This window comes from Podarcis vaucheri, assembly GCF_965113315.1.
Source record: "Podarcis vaucheri genome assembly, chromosome: 6".
Lineage (NCBI taxonomy): Eukaryota > Metazoa > Chordata > Lepidosauria > Squamata > Lacertidae > Podarcis > Podarcis vaucheri.
Genome location: NC_138764.1, coordinates 55,453,758 through 55,473,946, shown reverse-complemented (window position 1 = coordinate 55,473,946; position 20,189 = coordinate 55,453,758). Strand labels below are relative to the sequence as shown.

The 20,189-nt window shown below is 45.0% G+C and overlaps 1 protein-coding gene across 11 annotated transcripts in view; it reads left to right on the top strand.

The window, feature by feature from the left end:
* Window positions 1-8,226, top strand: part of RNF220 (ring finger protein 220) — a 327,126-nt gene extending 318,900 nt beyond the window's left edge. For all 11 annotated transcript variants that reach the window (XM_082228856.1, XM_082228855.1, XM_082228854.1 and 8 more), the window contains one exon: window positions 5,026-8,226. In XM_082228856.1, the coding sequence (XP_082084982.1) occupies window positions 5,026-5,097 (72 nt within the window). In that variant the 3' untranslated portion in view covers window positions 5,098-8,226. The remainder of the gene's footprint in view (window positions 1-5,025) is intronic.
* The last annotated feature ends 11,963 nt before the right edge of the window (window positions 8,227-20,189 follow it).

Sequence of the window (20,189 nt, the reverse complement as noted above, 5' to 3'; positions counted from 1 at the left end):
CAAAATTTAATTAAGAATGCGTGGGGGCAAATAAAACCCTTCTCTTCATCATTCCTTTTTGGTGCCGTGTTTCAGCCCCGGAGCTACGTTTTGCAGCCGGGTTTTATAAACCCTGGAAAACTGGGGTTTATAACGGAAAAGCTGAGGTGGCCTTCAATGCAGCATACACTGCTGTTACCCATCAAGGCTTTTCCATGGGGCCACGATGAAAGGAGCAGGAGGACATTTCAGATATTTTTTTTCCATGTTCAACAGGTGTGGCTTATTATTCCACAGTATTTTTATTTCAAGGGAAAAGTTTAGTAACCCCAGCTGGCAGGTGAGCAGGATGGGGTTGGGGGAAGGAAGTCCTTTTTCACTGGCTCCATGCCAGGGCATGTGTGAGAGGCTTGTTTAATTGCTTCTGTAACGAGTACTATATGCAGGGTTGAGAAATGTTTAAATAGAAGAGTGAGCCTGTGAGTGCCTTAAACTTCTGTTGCGCATAGCCCACATCCCTGGATGTAATCAGCAGGCCTTGTAGCTTGCCATTCAAAATGCAGTCTCTCTGTGTGACTGGGGTGGGTGGGCTGGGGCGAGATCTGTTCTTGGAATAAATTGTTCACATTAAGCTTCCTCAGAGTAGGTCGGTATAAGTCCACAACCTTTGTCTTGCTTACCTTTTTGTGTGCAAAATACCCTTATAACTCATATTTCATTTACCCTCATAGCATCTGCTGTTATAAACTAGGCTGCATCATCCACAAAAAATTGAGGCAAGTTTCCAGTACCTGAAGCTAATATTCTGGGTACTGCTTTTGGTTCAGTTGGGTTACATTTTGTTGCATAATATCTAGGTAACATGAAATATGGGTTGGGGCTCATAAGACATGGCAGAGGTAAGAGGGGTGGGAGTGGTTCTGAGAGAGCCATTAAGTTCAGCTACTGAAGCCTGTAGCATAAACTTGATGTTTTCATGTTCTCTGCAGCCATGATGGCTACCTACTTGGGAGCCAGCACTGATTTCAGCATAGTGGTTTACTAGACCTGTTGCTGATCAAGGAGGCATGGGGCAACTAGCACAGGGGAATATAGCTGCAGGCACAGATTTGGCAGGGTCTTTCCTCCCTCCTCTAGCAACAACTGTATATGCCTCTACTTTGTGTATATTGACGTACTAAGGCAGATGGGGTGAAGTAATATAGTACTTGTTGTTAAAATCTTGGGATTGCTTATCAAAAGATTTTGCTCAGATTGTTTTACAATTTTAACTACCTTTGGATACTAATCTTTTAAATCCTGGTAACTTCATCACTTAATTCCATTGCCTCTGTATTATACAGTTCTCAGAGTCTACCTCTTGCATATCTTCTCCATTTAATTAAATATTTATAAGTGACACTTTTGTGAAAATACAACAAAGTAGTGTACACCATTCAAAAATTACAGCCTGTGATTCCAGAGCTACATGGTGCATTCACAACCACAAAAGGGAGGTTAGATTGCAGACAGAGGATGAACTGATCATTTTTCTAAAGTTAGGTGCTAATATTTGATTCCCTCTCATTGCACTTCTTAGCTGATGTCCTAAGCTGCATTTGCTTTCAAAAAAGACACATACAGTGTTGCCTGTCGCTCTTCTCATCTGCTGTCCGTCACACCTGCCAAATCAGATGATGACTGGCATATCTTGACCCATATTCAGAGACTTAAGTTAACATCCCGACCTGTTAGGTTAATTGATAAATTGTGTCAGCCATTGTTTTGCTTCATTAAGTTTTCAACTTCCTTTTTCCTTGCCCAGGTTTCAGTTTCCCTTAGTGGTGCAGATGAATTCTTTATGTCTGTTCAAATGGAAGATGAGTTTTCTGTCTTTGGTTATTGAAGGGATTAATAATAATAATAATAATTTATTTATACCCACCCATCTGGGAGGCTTCCAACAAAATATTAAAATACAGTGGTCTGTTAAACATTAAAAGCTTCCCTAAACAGGACTGCCTTCAGATGTCGTCTAAAAGTCTGGTAGTTGGTCTTCTCTTTGACATCTGGTGGGAGGGCGGTCCACAGGGTGGGTGCCACTACCGAGAAGGCCCTCTGCCTGGTTCCCTTTAACTTGGCTTCTTGCAGTGAGGGAACCGCCAGAAGGCCCTCGGCGCTGGACCTTAGTGTCTAGGTAGAACAATGGGGGTGGAGATGCTCCTTCAGGTATACATACTGGACCAAGGCCGTTTAGGGCTTTAAAGGTCAGCACCAACACTTTGAATTGTGCTCCGAAACGTACTGGGAGCCAATGTAGGTCTTTCAAGACCGGTGTTATGTTGTCTCAGGGGCCGCTCCCAGTCACCAGTCTGGCTGCCGCATTCTGGATTACAGTGGTGCCTCGCAAGACAAAATTAATTCGTTCCGCAAGTTTTTTCTTCTTGCAAGTTTTTCGTCTTGCGAAGCACGGTTTCCCATAGGAATGCATTGAAAATCAATTAATGCGTTCCTAGGGAAACCGCCTTCAGACCAGGTCCGGGGACAGTCTGTCCCCCGACCTCTTCTGAAGGCTGGGGGGGGGGGACAAGGGCTTTTCTTCCCACTGCCAGCCTTCAGAAGGCTGTTCTGAAGGCTGGCGGTGGGGAAAAAAGCCCTTCTTCCCACCTCCCGCCCCGCAAGCTCCGGGGGGACAGGAGGGCTTTGCTGCCGACCGCCAGCATTTTAAAAGCCCCTGCTGTCCCGGGGCGATTTTAAAATGCTGGCGGACGGGAGCGAAGTCTCTGCTGTCCCGGGGAGATTTTAAAATGCTGGCGGGCTCCTGCCATAGGCGCGCGTCACCTCTCCAGCCGGGAGAGGGTCGCAGGGGGCTGCTTCTCTGCTGTCCCGGGGAGATTTTAAAATGCTGGGGGTCGGCAGCGAACGCTTCGCTCCCGCCCGCCAGCATTTTAAGATTGCCCGGGGCAGCGGAGAAGTCTCCGCTGTCCCGGGTAGGCAGGCGGGGGGGAGCAAAGACTTTTGCCCCCCGCCGGCCTTCAGAAGAGGTCCTGGACCTCTTCTGAAGGCCGGCTGTGGGCGAAAGTCTTTGCTCCCGACCGCCAGCAATTTAAAACAGGTCCCCGGAGATTTCCCTATGGGCTTTCGTCTTGCGAAGCAAGCCCATAGGGAAATTCGTCTTGCGAAGCGCCTCCAAAACAGAAAACCCTTTCGTCTTGCGGGTTTTCCGTCTTGCGAGGCATTCGTCTTGCGGGGTACCACTGTAGTTGTAGGTTCCAGGTTACCTTCAAAGGTAGCCCCACATAGCATTGCAGTAATCCAAGCGAGAGATAACTAGAGCATGCACCACTCTGGCAAGACAGTCCGCAGGTAGATAGGGTCTCAGCCTGCGTACCAGATGGAGCTGGTAAACAGCTGCCCTGGACACAGATTTGACCTGTGCCTCCATCGACAGCTGTGAGTCCAAAGCGACTCCCAGGCTGCGCACCTGGTCCTTCAGGGGCACAGTTACCCCATTTAGGACCAGGGAGTCCTCCACACCCGCCCGCCTCCTGTCCCCCAAAAACAGTGCTTCTGTCTTGTCAGGATTCAACCTCAATCTGTTAGCCGCCATCCATCCTCCAACCGCCTCCAGACCTTCACTGGTTCCGATTTGAAAGAGAGATAGAGCTGGGTGTCATCCACATATTGATGAACACCCAACCCAAACCCCCTGATTATCTCTCCCAGTGGCTGCATGTAGATGTTGAAAAGCATGGGGGAAGAGGCCAGAACCCTGAGGCACCCCACAAGTGAGAGCCCAGAGGTCTGAACACTCATCTCCCACCACCACTTTCTGAACACGGCCCAGGAGGAAGGAGCGGAACCACTGTATAACAGTGCCCCCAGCTCCCAGCCCCTCTAGACGATCCAGAAGGATGTTATGGTTGATGGTGTCAAAAGCCACTGAGAGATCCAGCAGAACTAGGAAACAGCTCTCACCTTTGTCCCTAGCCCGCCGGAGATCATTGACCAGTGCAACCAAGGCAGTTTCAGTCCCATGGTGAGGCATGCCTGGAAGGGATCCAAATGGTCCGCTTCTTCCAGGCATGCCTGGATTTGTTCAGCAACCACTCGCTCAATCAGCTTGCCCAAGAATGGAAGATTTGAGACTGGGCGATAATTGGCCATCGTGGCCGCATCTAAAGATGGTTTTTTAAGAAGCGGTTCAATGACCGCCTCTTTCAGCAGGTCTGGGAAGGCTCCCTCACAGAGAGAAGCATTCACCACCCCATGAAGCCCATTGCCCAGCCCTTCCTGGAAAGCTTTTATAAGCCAGGATAGGCAAGGATCAAGGAGACAGGTGGTTGGTTTCACTCGTCCAAGCAGCCTGTCCACATCCTCAGAGGTAACTGATTGGAATTGATCCCAATAAGGTTCTCAGAGGCTGTAGTCAGACTATGCGTATTCAGCAATCACAGAACTGACTTTGTGTGACTTCATTTTGGAGCTCCTTCTTTCTAGCACCTTTCAAGTTTCCAGCATTCAGTGTTGCAAGATGAATCATACCTGGGCAGCAAAAACGCCTCTACTTCTCAAGCATTTTCCTCCATCTCCTCTATCAACCTGGTTCTTGCCAAAATATTTTGAACACACATTTAATTTCATAGATGTGCCATTGTTTTTCCCATCTTCATGCTTTCTGCTCTGCCTGTTGGGAACAGCTTTACTCTGAAGCCGACAAAGTGTGAGGGATAGCCTTGAGGGCCCAGTGCCAGAACAAGTAATGTGAGAAGTGGCCCATGGAGTCAGTTTGAAAATGAAAGCAAAAAGACAATGGTAGCAAATAAACTATGCGTCTGGTCCTTCATTTCTCTTCTGGTCTGCTACCAGCTGCCATTAGTAGCAGCTTTATGTGAGGAAAGAGAGTCTGCCTCTTCCCTAGATTGAAGTCTAATTCACATACTCTGCATCCTGCAATTATGGGAAATAATGTGTAACTTCTGGCTGCTTCCCTTTCTTACTCTATAGTGATGTGTTTGAGGTAGGGTTCTTTCTCTTTCTAACTTTCTCCCTCTTTATCTCCCACAGGGTGCCAAGAAGCTGTGCCCTCAGTGCAATACCATCACCTCTCCAGGGGACCTCAGGCGTATCTACTTATGAAGGACATGGCTGCTCAGACCAGGGTTTTGGGGAAAAGAAATGGCAGCAACAATGAAAGACATTTGAAAACAAAACCTAGAGACTCCAAATGTGTACTAGAGGCTGAGGGAGCAGCGCAATGCCTCTGCTTCCAAACCTGTCACTGGTGCCGCCAACTCCACGGGAAGGCCAAACCAGAATCCTTATTGTGAATCCCCGCCTTTTTTTACAGACTGATGTTCCACACCTGTCCTATTTCTTCAAGAGTGAGGTTCCATCTTGGACGACTTTCAAGCCTTTCCAGGGGAGCGTCTTGACAAGCCAACCTGGCCCAACCCCACATGCCAACTCAAGTAGGGACTGGATCTTCCACAGCAGGAACTGTCATAACCTGTCACTTGTGTTCTCTCCCCTCCCCTTTTTTGTGGTGTTCTAGTGTTTTTTTAGAAGTCAGAGAGAAAGAGAGAGCCTACACTTGCAAACCCACAAAGGCAGAATGAAGCACATGTAATATAGACTATATGTTTACAATGTTGTGTATAAATGGGATAGACTCCAACATTACATACTAATATGTTCCCCTTTTATTTTTTCCTTTGTTCTTGGGTTGTACTTTTTTTAAAAAAAGAGAAAAAAATAAGCAGAGAACATTAAACCCATATTTTTCTTGGTTCTACAAAGTTTTGGCATTAAAGTCATTAGTTTAAAAGAAATATAAATATATATATTATACATATATATAATATAAATGGTTTAATGTTCTGTGGTGTATATTTCCTCATTCAGATATGACGTTAACAGCTTCTAGTAACAGCTGTAGTTTTTGCCCGTAACACAACTTCTGGGGGAAGTAGGGGAAAGTAGCTAATGGGCTCTTTTTATCAAATCTTTATCACACTGAAACAGTTTTAATTTTTCACTGAGGGGGAAAGCAAGAAACTTGCAGATCAGGCTTACAATGCTTTACCCCATTGCCAGCTGGGAAAAGGACAGAAGTTTACATGAAGACAGAGGAGCAAAAAATAGGTTGGCAGTGGCGGTTATCAGAATTCAGGGCTGTAAGTTTATCTCTTAAAAGCTGAAGTCTTAGTTCAAGCATATTGTATTCACCCGCCTCTGCGCCTGCTCTGTAGCCCTTCCTGTGATGCAAGAGTAAATGCAAAAACAGCTGAAAAACTAGCCATCCAGTATCTGAGCGGGGGGGGGGGCACAGGAAGTACTCTAGCACTTCCTTCATTCTACTTCCTCATGAAAGATGATGTGTTTCACTAGTTAGGCAGGTTCTGTATCACCCTGGCATACTGTTTTGCCATGCCCAGCCACTGCCAGTCTGCCTTGCTCTGAAATGCTTTGCCATGCAGGTGCAGCATGATGTCCTAATTTTTCAGAGGTTCAGGTCCAGTAATACATCAGGTTCCAGTTTTGAAAAGAAAAGAAAGTGGGGTATGTGTTGGCTTTTTGTGACACTGGTTTCGTTTCCTCCTGTTATCTCTCCTACTTGTACTGTGGCAATAGTGGAACTCAACCCAGGCAGGTCCACACAAGGTTGGATTCAGTTACTCCCTCTTCGCCTCTTTCTGCAGCGTTCCTGACATCAACCTTTTACTCAGACCCCTGTTCTGCATTTGAAAATATCTCCAGCTGTGGCTCACGTATATTCTGCTTACTACCTGCCTTAATCAGAAACAAGCAACTGACATTTTTAAATACATAGCCAAACAAGCCGCCTGCATTCCACCCGAGGGAAATTTTACAGGGTTGCCGGAAGCTTGAAAGGGGAAGCAAGCACTTTGCTTGGCAATAATTTGGGTAGGCAAATGTCCCTGTCATGAATCACCTTTTAAACTGAGGCAGACTGCTGCTCTGGGATATCCCGCAAGGTATTTTGTTCTTTTTCTCTAATCTGTGACTTAAGCACTAGAAAGTCATGGTTGCACTAAAACATCTGGCTATCATCAGTCATTCTGTTGTCAAAAGGATTGGTTTTATATGAATGAGACTTCTACCACAAGAGAGTTGTATTTTGCAGTACAGGATTCCATATTCCTGTTGCAATTTGGCTGATAATGTGCTACTGCTGTCTACTGAATGCAAGCTGGAAATGGCTGTTATCAGCAGGGTCTTGCTGTTTGACTTCACCCTGTTCAACACACACTATTGTCTAGTAGGAAATAGTTTCATACCCTTAGAGAGCAGGTGCAGCCAACATGATGCCCTCCAGATATTGGGACTACAACTCCAAATATCCCTAACCATTGGCCATGTTGGCTGGGGCTGATGTGAGTTGGCAGTCCCCTAGCAGCTGGCAGGCACCATAGTGGCTACGACCGCAAAATTCTAAGCTTCCATTGTGTCCAAAGAACTTCTGAACTGCTATGTCTCACTCAAAGTGTTTCTGACTGCTGCTACATAGGAACGAGTCTGAGGAAGGGCCATCTGCAGCCTGTATTAACAGGAGAAACACATTTTCAAGCAGCAGTTGATTGGCATCATAAATAGGTAGCAATAGTTTGCAAAAGGCACAAAGTTTCAGCAACTGCCTTTGCTCACGATGGGGCTTCCTCCACTGGTATAGCACTTAAGCCTTCCTAAAGGCAATCAAATGAAATTTGTCATGGTGGGGATGTCTGAATTGCACCCAAACCTGCTCACCTTGTACAAGCAATCTCTGCTCAGGCATTTAGGACAGAGCTATATTTCTCCCATATCTGTTTCAGAATAGGCAGTGCTGAGGCAGCTCATTTTTGATTTCCCAGTCTGGGAACAATGAGCTTTCTCTGGTCCTGTGGACCACCACTAAGCCAAATGAATATATATAAACCACATATAACTAGTAGGCTTTATTTTTAAAGTTGATTTGTCCCTGCTTTTTTTCTTGAGAGGGTAGGGAGGGGAGAGAAGACCTGATGGGAAGATGCAAGGACTTGTTACCTCCTCTGGAGCGAGGCACATTTTGCAAAACTCTGTGACTTCGTCCTCAAAAAGCTTAAAAAGAAATGAACTATCTTTGCCCAAAGATTCCCAGCTGCACAAGGTGATATTCAAGTTGTGTCTATGGTTGTGTGTCGATGTATATTCTATAAAAAGGTACTTGTCATTCCCGTTTGTAAACTACATTGACATTAATTAAATGAGTATAAAATCTTCCAAGTTTGCCTCCTGCCCTCTGCTTGCTTCCTGGTTTCATCCCTGGTTTTGGCAATTGCATAAACATATGATTCCGCTCCTGCTGCCCTCAAAACATGGTAGCTGTTAAATCACATTCATCCAGGACCCACTGAATTATCCACCTGCTCCAATGCCTCATGGTGGGGGCAAGGAATCTTTTTTCATCCCAAGGGTTATATTCCTTCATGGGCTTCCTTCCAAGGGGCTGCATGCCAGTAGTGTTCCATGTTTTGACTTTCCCTTAAAATATTCTCAAACCATTTGTGCAAATATGCAAGGAGGCTCTAATGAGCCCTGTCAGCAGAAGCCCTGTGCAAAGACTTCTGGTTGCCCAATGGGGCTTCCCTCCTACCTCACAGCTGGCTTTGGGGAAGATTAGGAGAACCCTTCGAGTGGCACGAGGCGAGTGGGATCATTCCATATGGCAGGCAAACTGATCAAGAGGCTGGAACAGTGCCCTTAAAAAGGGAAAGTCAAAGTTTGGAGCTCCTAATAAAAAAGGTTTGGGAACCTAATAGGCAGGAAAAAAGTACTCATGATGTGTAGAGCGTGCTCCTCTATCTCAAATCTAGAGTCCAAGGTCATCAAGCAAATCTGAATGTTGGGAGATTCAGGACAGACAAAGTATACTTCTTCACCTAGTGTGCAGTTAAGCTGTCACTAACTTTAAAGAGATGATAAAGCTAGTAAAAAGCTAGTACAAAAAAGCCAGAGCTGCTTGTTTTTCAAACCTGGTTTCTAACTATTAAAATGTTTGGCATAACTCGTTATTTTAAGTTACAGAATAAATAAAACAAGGAATGGGGAAGCTGTTGCAGCCACCACATTTGTGAAAACTATATACATAATCCCATAAATCATGTAGCTAAATGCTGAGTTGGAAGGCATCTCCTGAGGTCATCTAGTCCTGCCACCTCTTCAATGCAAGGTCTATATAGTGCAGAATGAAATGCCTTCCTAGATAACAGCTAGTTTAGCCTCTGCTTAGACCCCTCCAGCAAGAGAGACAGTCATGCCTAAGAATGTGCAAAACCCCATTGCCCATTTCCCTGAAGTTTTGGGCTGTAACTTATTTGTAGCTTGCTGACAACCAATACTGTAGTATCTGTACACAGATCATCCAGATCTACTTATAGCATGGAATCTAATTAGTAACACTAGGTAAAGGCCCATGGAATTTCACAGGGCTCCAGCTCTTTACCCTCCCATTCTCATTCTCCTACTCATATCCCAAACTTCAAACCCTAATTCAGGCTTCCTCAACCTCGGCCCGCCAAATGTTTTTGGCCTACAGCTCCCATGATCCCTAGCTAGCAGGACCAGTGGTCAGGGATGATGGGAATTGTAGTCCCAAAATATCTGGAGGGTCGAGGTTGAGGAAGCCTGCCCTAATTACTAGCAAAATCCTACATCTTACCAAACAGAGGGTAGGGGCCAGATCAGGAGAAACAAACATGTTCATCCCCTTGTTCTGCTTGCAGCAAGGGTCTCGGAAAGGATCTCACCAAGGAGAAGAGGTACTGAAGGAACAGCATGAGGCAGAGAATCAGCAAGAATAGGATATGAGCAAGTTGTCCAAATAAATAGCTGCTTTCCCCAATTGAGGGCATTTGTAGGAGCATATAATAAACTATGCATCCCTTCATTCACTGTCTTGAGACTGGAACCACACATTACCCTGCACTGCATAGTCCCCAATCCACATCTGCACAGATAATGAAAACGTGGGGGCAGAGGGGCACTTTTAGATAAGAAAGTGTGGTTGGGTGAGTCTTGAACCCTATCTGTGCCCAGAAACTTTCCTGTATAAATCCCCCCCAGGAGGGTCTGAGTGTACCTAGGCAAAAATGAATAAAGCATGCCATGAGGTATTTGCAAGGGAGGGACGCGGGTGGCGCGGAGGGACGCGGGTGGCGCTGTGGGTAAAAGCCTCAGCGCCTAGGGCTTGCCGATCGAAAGGTCGGCGGTTCGAATCCCCGCGGCGGGGTGTGCTCCCGCTGCTCGGTCCCAGCGCCTGCCAACCTAGCAGTTCGAAAGCACCCCTGGGTGCAAGTAGATAAATAGGTACCGCTTACCAGCGGGAAGGTAAACGGCGTTCCGTGTGCTGCGCTGGCTCGCCAGATGCAGCTTTGTCACGCTGGCCACGTGACCCGGAAGTGTCTCCGGACAGCGCTGGCCCCCGGCCTATAGATGTGAGATGGGCGCACAAACCCCAGAGTCGGTCAAGACTGGCCCGCTCGGGCAGGGGTACCTTTACCTTTATTAGACACAAAAAGGGTAAAGCACCCTCCCTGTCTGCTGAATCTCCTCTTGCACATGCTGCCCTCAACATTATAATGCAAAGTCAGGGCTAGGAAACTCCATGATTATTATTTTTTAAAGTTATTTACTGAATTTATATAGTTGCTCGCCAATAAATATTCTCTGGGCAGCTTGCAAATACAATATATCATGCTAAATACAATAAAAGCAAAAAACTTGTTACACCAGCCCAGATTTAAAACACAATTAAAAAGTCTAGGTGAATAAAAAGGTCATGGAACATGAAGGTGGCCCTAGACTTATGGAATTCACCTCCCCCCCTCCCCCCACGGTTTTAGTGCCTGATGCAAATTGAGCTGCAGAGATGGAGAGGGTGGCTTGTTAATAGCATGTTGAGTTTATAATGGGATATTTTAGTGCTAGATACTTTTTAGATTACAGTATTTTGAATGATGCTTGTTTTAAATGTTTTAAAATTGGTAGTTTTGTGAATATTTTTTGCTTTAAAAAAACAGTTATAAATTTATATGAACTTAAACTATAGTTTAGTTCTCTCTCTCTCAAACACACACACATTTGCAACATTCTTAGAGTTCACGGTTATGAGAATATACCTATAAAATGAAGGCTCTCAACAAATACCATAAAAAAGCATTAGCTGAATAATTGAGAATTGACAAAAGTTTAGGGTTAGAGAAATGTGGTTTGAAAGAGAATTAAGAATCTAGTTTAACAAAAATACAAGATTGGTTTTTGGGGGGGGGGGTGTCCAGATTCCATGCCAGCTAGTGTTTGTTTTAAACACAATACCATTATGCATTTTTTTCTGGGGCAGATGGGTTGACACTTGGAACGCTCTCAGAAAACCCACATAAATGCTACCCAAATCTTCTGATGCTATAAGAAATTGAAGCTAGACTGCAATCCCCAACTGGCTACTGGAGTTCCTGCCTTACAAAAGATAAAGCATTCCTGTGCTAAGCTGCTGCTTTTCATTCAAGCAGGTAGTGGGAAATCTCTGGCCCTTGGGTCCTTAGGCCATTCCCCTCAGTGGTCTTACTCTACACCCTCTTCAGGTGATTGTGCCTGACTGAAATGCCTCTGGCAGAACAATGGGCAATACCTCTTCTGGGAGACACCTTGAGATGCTAACAAGCAGATGTATGATGATGAGGCTGTCTCCCATTTAGGGGTGTCTCGGCCCATTTCGCCACCTGAAGCAAAATGGGAAGGTGCTGCCCTGTGTGTGCACACTGCCCACCACCCCTGTTGAGGCTTCACTATCCATGGTTATGCAGCTATGCCTTCCGGGTTCCAGCAAGATCTCACAGGCTCTCACAAGATCTCACCAGAAGCTGCCACAGCCACTTCTCCAGCAGAAGCAGGGGGGGACAGGGGACAACAGAGGCACCCCTTGGATTCCACTGCCTGAGGCAGCTGCCTCAGTCTGCCTCATGGAAGAGCCAGCCCTGCTCCCATTGTTTGTCCCCCATACAGTAATTGAAGCACACCAGCTGCAACTAAGGTCCTGTAAGGCAGTGTTTCCCAACCTTTTTCCAACCATAGCCCCCTACCAACTTTGTTTCCTTCCTGTGCCCCCACCCCAGGCATAGTAGCCATGGAAGACAAGGGGCCTTTTCCCCCCAAGTAAAAATCAATATAAATCTGAGGTTCTGCCTCAGATTTCATGCCTGCCCATGCCCTTCTGTTGTACCAGTAGAAAGGTAGCTATTTAAATGTTTTGTTTGTAACTAGAACATGTTTTATTTTTATTTTGTATAATTTATACAAAATACAATTACATAAAATGATAGGAACATAATGAAATATTGTTGAAGCAGAAAAACAGAGACTAATAGAGCTGGAAGGGACCCCAAGGGTCATGTTTCTAGCCCAACCCCCTGCAATTTAGGAAACTCAGCTAAAGCATCCATGACAGATGGCCAGCCAGCCTCTGCTTAGAAACCTCCAAGGAAGGAGAGTCCAGAACCTCCTGAGGGAGATCCATGCATTATAAAAAGTAAACAACACTTATTTGACACAGAGGGGAAACCTACAGATACAGTCCAAAGGCGCACAAGGAGTTCTGTATATATGGGAGAATTTTAAAAAGCTAGTGGTCTTCACTGACTTGGTGCAAAAAGATCTTGTCATGCGGAGGAGCCCTGGCTGCCTAGATAAAACACTATAGTCTCACACACCCTTACCTGGGAGTAAGGCCTACTGAACACAGTGTGGCTTTCTTCTGAGTAGATAATTATTTACAAGATGCAAATCAGCAGCACCATCCAACTCCGCTTGGTTAAGTGCTGGGGTGGATTTCACCCCACACCTTGCAAAGCCAGGCAGATGCTGCTGACAGGCCCTGCACCCCTCAGCAACATCCAAACGCCTTGATCCACTAGGCGCTGAGGTGGATTGCACCCTGCGCCTTGCAGAGTCAGGCCCGGGCTGCCACCTGGCTCAGCGCTGGCAGCAGCATCAAAGCTAATAGCAAATGCCAAACAACCTACTCAGAGGAGTTTAGAATCCAAAGGAGTTTCCAGGACACCAGTTCTTATCTTGCCTCTCCAAAGTGACAACATTTCAGAAACCAGAGGCACAATCTGAAATTCAGAGCTACTTCTCAAATCCCAGGCACCATCAAGAGCAATAACAAGCTAAGCAGATCAAGGTCGGGCAGCAGCAGTTGATTCCTGAAATGTGACTGTTTTAATATCTGTCCTGGGCTTTGTTGCTCCCTAGAGCCAAAGGGGTGGGAGAGGAGGATTTTCCAGTTTATGGGGCAGAGCGAGAAAAATCTTAGTATTGACTATCCGTAAAGCGTTTATGACTTCACATTGCACACACTGGATTGTGAGTGAGTTTGGAAATGCAATAACTGCCTCATCTAGCCCTCCTTGTTTGGAACCGCTTGTCCAGCAAATGGTCAGCTGCCCTTGGGGCAAACAAAGCCCCATCCCAGGTGAACTTACCCTCTTGTTTATTTTCCTATCACCCAGTAACCAGAGTGTTGCACTCCTAACAGTACAAACCTTTACAAACCAGAGTAGGATACAGGTTCTCCAAACTGGGGAGAAATAAAGGTTTGAGTAGGAATTCAGCCAAACCAAAATATTGAATGGATTTCACCATGGTACTAAGGCTGTGTCTGTACAGCACATGCCTGTGCTTCTAGTTTGGCAACTCAGGAAGAAAAAAATCACTCTCCTTACCTTAGAAAGTCCTCCTTTCAACAGCATGAAGCCATGGAAGCAGCAAAGTCTTTTCTGGGCCATCACCAACCATATAGGGAGACGGGTGAGCAGATGCAATAGAGAACAAGGCTCCTGTTAACTTTTAACAGCTGCACTGAAGAGGGTTGATCCAGCATGTGACCTCTGGGGAGTGGATGAGCTGCACAAGTTTATGCAATCCCTCAAATTACCACAGTGAGGCTGCACCTTGATAGTGAAAGCATGTCAGGTGTGCAATTTTACTGGCAAGCTAAGGTGAACTCATCACTTTACTTACTCCAGTTCTGTGTAGATCATTAGTGCATAACATGGGTCTAAATTCTCACACAAAACTCCTTATTCTCTCAGTGAAAGGCAGTTTTCAGATTCTTCTTAGGGTCTCCATTAGTAAATCAGCACTAGACTCACCATGCATCTGCGAGGAGTAAACAGGACTATCAGTTCCAACCATGACTTCCAGGGAGGCTTGAACCTTTGTACCCCTCCTTTTAGTGCTAAGCTTTCGCTTCAAGTAATTATTTGTACATTTGTGAACATTAACAGTCTTAGTTTGATGTTCACATTAACAGTCATAATTTAAATCATCCTACCAAAAGGTGTAGCTAAAATTAAGACCAGGGAAGTATTTGGGTTTGTCTTATTCTATTTTCGAGGTCTGAGTAGTTAATATCCTGCTGTGCTCACCAGCTGGGTCACTGGCACCAAACAGCTTCTTTATATCAAATTAGGAATACCCCAAAATATATCAGAAACAGCTGCTCTCTCTCTTAAACTCTGAGAATTTTTAAGGAAGTGGGCAGATATTAAATCTTGGGAATAAACCGCCATCAAGCCAAGTCGGGCTCCATGGTGCCCCTTAAGAAGGCCTGAGAGACAGGCCAAGGGACTGCTGCTCCTTCCAGAATCCTTCAGCCACATGCCTACCTCTTCGTCCTGCCTCCCCAGCACATAGTTCCCTGCTGATATATGTTCCCTTAAGCCCTTGTGATTGCAGGTTGGGGAGTTTATTTTCAAGATCTAATTCCACACAATAAAAACTGTATCGGGTCATAAAGAAAGCAGCTCTCTCATTCCCATTCATATGCTCAGTATCAATAGGTAGTTAGCTCCCTGGAGCTGCTGCCCCATTATGCTCAGGCACAGTCCCCTCTGAGCCAGGGTCATTTGAACAGGTGCAGTCTTTATAGCCCCTGCTGCCAATAGAACCACAAAGTTGTATTCATGCTCACCCCATGTTTGAAAGAGAAGAGGTTATTTTAATGTTGCAATCCCCCTCAACAGACCCCTACTACCAGATTCCCCATTATCATCAAGATTTTGTCAGAACATACTCCTATAGACCACAATTGTTATTTCAGGTCACCATGCTGCATTCTGAAAAATATCAGGCTGGTGTATGGGGGGGGGGAGGAGCAGAGAGTATTCCAGGAGTTAACATTCACCTCCTGACTCCTCCAGAGTTGCAGAAAGGTTGACCAGAGAAAATAGATCCATGCAAATGAAAGCAGATCACACACAAGAAAGGCTCAGAATATGGGAGGACCACTTTACCATCCATCAAAGTCAGGCTAGCTCATGTTGCTCAACATCAAATATCCCAGGGCCTCCTGTGTTTCTATGCACTGTACCACAGGGCAAATGCAGAGTAGTGGAAGTGTTAGGGAGTCTTCTGTGTGGATCAATGCTGACATCTGCTGGTAAGAACAGTCTTTCAAAGCAAGAGAAATTGCAGTCAGCAAAAGAGACTACATCAGGGTGCCAGTTACAGATAGGTAGCCGTGTTGGTCTGCCATAGTCAAAATAAAAAAATTCCTTCCAGTAGCACCTTAAAGACCAACTAAGTTAGTTCTTGGTATGAGCTTTCGTGTGCATGCACACTATCTGAAGAAGTGTGCATGCACACGAAAGCTCATACCAAGAACTAACTTAGTTGGTCTTTAAGGTGCTACTCGAAGGATTTTTTTTACATCAGGGTGGTTCAACCTCTCAGACCAAGGGGGCACTTCGACACAGAACTCACAGGCCACTGAACTTAAATTTTCATATTGTAAATTAAAATACAGCGGTACCTTAGGTTACAAACACCTCGGGTTACAAACACTTCGAGTTACAGACTCTGCTAACCTGGAAGTAGTACCTTGGGTTAAGAACTTTGCCCCAGGATAAGAACAGAAATCGTGCGGCAGCAGCACGAGGCCCCATTAGCTAAAGTGGTACCTAAGGTTAAGAACGGTTTCAGGTTAAGAACTGACCTCCAGAACGAATTAAGTTCGTAACCAGAGGTACCACTGTATGTGCAATATACTGAATATTATTTAATATACACAATAGATTTAATGTATTTATTTTTTAAACAAAATGTAATGCAAAAATTATTTTAGAAGGCTATGCACAGCCTCCCTACCCTCTCCTCCTCACAGGCCCACTGGTGCCACTGCAGAACATGCAACCATTACAGGAAGGCTGCGAGGAAGGAACCAGCAGCAGGGCGGCTGCTACCATCATTAACTTCACTCTCTCTCTCTCTCTCTCTCTCTCTCTCTCACACACACACACACACACACACACACACACCACCAACACCCGACAAGGGCGCTGCAGGACAGCACAACCTGCAGCCCCCACTCTTCCCTCATCTGCCCATCTCAACCCCCCGCCATCATCCACAACAAGCATATGTAAGAATGACAGACCAACATCTGGAGGGCCACAAATTCCCCATCCCTATTGAACTTGTGGACATTTACTCAGGAGTTTGTCCCATTTATTCCAATGGGTCTTACAGCCTATGTGCCCTTAACAAAAGCTTCATTTATGGTATGCTAAGATCCAGAAGCAGCACAACAGCTGACTTGCCTGACTTTTCTTTTTTTAGCCACTCTGTCAACTGTTCCTGTGCCCACAGTAGCTATGTTTAGGCAGGCACAGTGCAACAAGGACACCTGAAATGGAAAGGAGCGAGCAGACTGGAGTCCAAGCAGCAGAAGGGTGAAGAGATCAGATGGCCTGGGGCATCCACTGCCCTGCTCCCCAGCCCAAAGGCAGAGATGATAGAAGTCCAGCAACATCTACAAGGTCACATGTTTCCCATCCCTGCCTTAGACACAAAATCACCAGGCATTGCCATGCAATAGGTACAGGGAGTAGGGGTGCCAACCTGAATAAAATATGGGGGGGGCAGGTAAGCACCACCCTACATAATTTGGTCACAAGACACACACACACCATTTGAATGGCAATGCCCACCAACTCTGTTGAGCCCGGCCCCCTCAAATATTTTAGGAGGGTCAAAGGGACCTGCCCCTAGGAGTTGGCTCCTATGATAGGAAGCATTTCATTTGTATTCATCAATAGCAGCAAGATATAGGCTGGTCAAATTTCTTTTTCCTGTACTCTTAAGAGTTGGATAACAAGCAGCAAGATGCTTCCCTCCACTACTGAATCCACATACCAAGAAAAGCTTGACCTGCTGAATGTCTGCTTATCATACAGCTACTGAAAACTGAAGTCCTGCCAGAAAAGAGGTAGCAACTCTTGGAAAGATGACAAAAGGTGTTGTGGTAGGACATATTAGAACCTCACTGACTTTTCAGGTTAATATTTTTTAAATCGTAATTAAATTATAAACATTCATTTAAAAGCCAGGCTTAATCTTTGCAAGTCTAAGATGTTTTCAGTCCTCCCATGGTCATCCTAATACAGTATCAAAGCTTCAATAAAGACATCAGATAAGTGGGCATATCTGTGTGGTTTTAAAATGGTTGTTAACTGCCCTGGGCTCCAATAGGAGGAAGTGTGGGTATTAGTATAATTAAGAAATAAACAAGTGCCAAATATAATGCATGCCTAGGGCAGATGAAGCAAGTGTCTTGTTTAACCCCAGGATTTTAACATGAGGGATTATCGGGGGCAAAATTCCTTGGAATTATAGAGAAAGATAATGGCAACAAGTTTAAATTAAGAAATACTTTATGAAGAGCTATGAGTCATCATGCAAGACAAAGAGATGCCTCAGAATTAACTGTGAGTCCATAGGATCTTAAGGGAAGGCAAGCTGGTGGGGGGAGCTGAGCAAAGTCCCTTTAACTGAACAGATGACAACCATCCTCAAAGAATTCTCTAGTGGCCCTTTGCCCACAATTGCAGGCAAATTCTAAAGAAAATGAATGCATATTGAGAATCAGAGTCACTGAAAGATGAGGAGGGATGACTTTAAAAATTATGTTCAACTCAGAAATATTTCTGACAATGAGAAGCACTTGAAAGGCAAGAAGAGATGACAGAAACTGCTACCCTTTTGCATCTTGCAGCTCAGCAAGCAAACAGTGAGAGTGATTACTGCTGTATACAAATGTAGCAATTTTTGTGCATCTGTCCACTAATAGAAGAACTATTTTCTCAAAAAATACTGTTGTTTTTTGCCAATATGTTGAAGTTTAAGAACGCTGAACAACTGTCAAATTGCTAAAGATTTTATACCGTCACAATATTATTATTATCTTACCTATGGTGCATTGTAAAATATCAACAGTTAAAACTTCAAACCAAACTCAACAAGAGAGTTGTTCATACTATAGTGTTGGAAACCACATCTATCAATGATGGGCTTTTGATGCTTTTTATATTTACAGTTCCGGATACCCACCACTTTTTTCCTACTTCTTCAATCTATTCTGCATGTAACCTCCTTGCAACTTTGCATTAATTAGAATTCGTAGTGGAGAAATAAACACCACCACCACTTTGGTCTCCAGTTCAGCTGGGCACATACAGATAATGCTCCAAAAGGGGGTGTGCATTTCCACGCACATCAAAAGACTCATCTAGTCAATTAAACGGTGATCAGATAAGCACTGAACGCGCATCCGCACCAACTGTGGTTATGGAAGCCTGATTCTCCATGTGCATTGCCTTTGCCCAATTGGGACATTTACCTCTCAAAACTATTCACATCCACACTCATTCTTCTTTTCTAGAGATCAACCCATGCCTGTTCCCTCATCCCTTTCAAACCTTTATAGCACAGCCTTTCCTCTCAATTTCTCCTATTTTCATAACCTTCCTAAAGTCCTAGAATAGCCATAATTCCCTTTGGTCACGGCAATACTAGATTATTATGTTGTATGTCACACGTTCACACATGAAGCCAATCTGAGGGCGGTCAGCTGATTGAGTTAAGAATAAATATTTGTTGAGATTTCTGACAACCCCTTTTAGAGAACTGACACCTCCAGGACTAAAGCTATCAGTCTCTAAATGCTGAAATAGAACAGAAAGGGACCAGATTCATAACCACAATTCAATTTCTTGATGATAGTCTCACATCTTCTTGAGTTGTGTTGAAAAAAGAAGGCACCCCTTTCTGAAGCACAAGATGTTATTGCTGTAAGAGATGGACAAGCAGCTAAACTCTGAAACTAGCCAGCACAGACATTGGCCATATTCCTATTTCACCCTTTGCTAGTGCTGCTTGAAACCACCTGCTAAGTCTTTAATGGTTCCCTGATCCCAGCTGAGAGCTGAGAAACCGATTAAGATTGACTGGTATGTGCCTGTCCCGGCTGTCCTTTGACACTGTCGATACAGCCCGGGGAGGTCAAAGGTTAACGTCACACTTAGTGCAGTGAAGGAGGGTGTCAGGTTTGTTAAACACTCTGGTAATGAAGTCAGGGCAGCTGCATTATTTTGTCATTTCCCTGGCCTGAGAGAGGGAGACCCAGGCACAGCCCAAACAGATCTATAAGGGCTTACATTAGAAGAACACAGGCTCAGGTGTAGAGTTACATGGGCCCCAGTACCAAGTCAAAGAAAGGCCGGGAATCAGGGGCTGGAGGTCAACAGCTCTGCTGACTTGGAAGATGGAGGTGGCGCCATTACTGCAAGTGTGCAAACATCATGCAGACAGGTCGATCCAAGACACACATACACAGGCACCCAACCACCTTTATGTGGGTCTGCTTGGGGGGAAAGGCAATTCTTAGCTTCAATTACCCACATGAGAAGCAAATTGCTGCCTCCTTAGCCTCAGACAAAATCCAGTTGTAGTGCCACTTCTGCCAGAGGCACTCTCCAACATTTTCTGTCCTGAACTTTTTGTGTGTTTCACGATAGTGAGGAAGACAATTGGTGGGGCAGACACTCCCCCACACACAAAGACAGCAGAGGACTGGTTGTGAAGAACAGCCATGATTTTAATTGTTCCAGGGCTAAGCCCTGGCATTAAACAGGATGGGGACAGGAGTTTGTGTTCAAAGCCAGTCCTGAGGAACTGAAGCCAAGTAGCAAGCTAGCATCAGTACTCTTCATTATAATTCAAAAACCAAAGCAACAATAACAAGAAAGATGAGGGAAGTTATAAGGGAAGAAAAAAGAGATCATAAACACGACAGATGAATTTAGCATCTTGGGCTGCCACTGTCTCCCAAGGTGGCTTTAGACAAATCATCC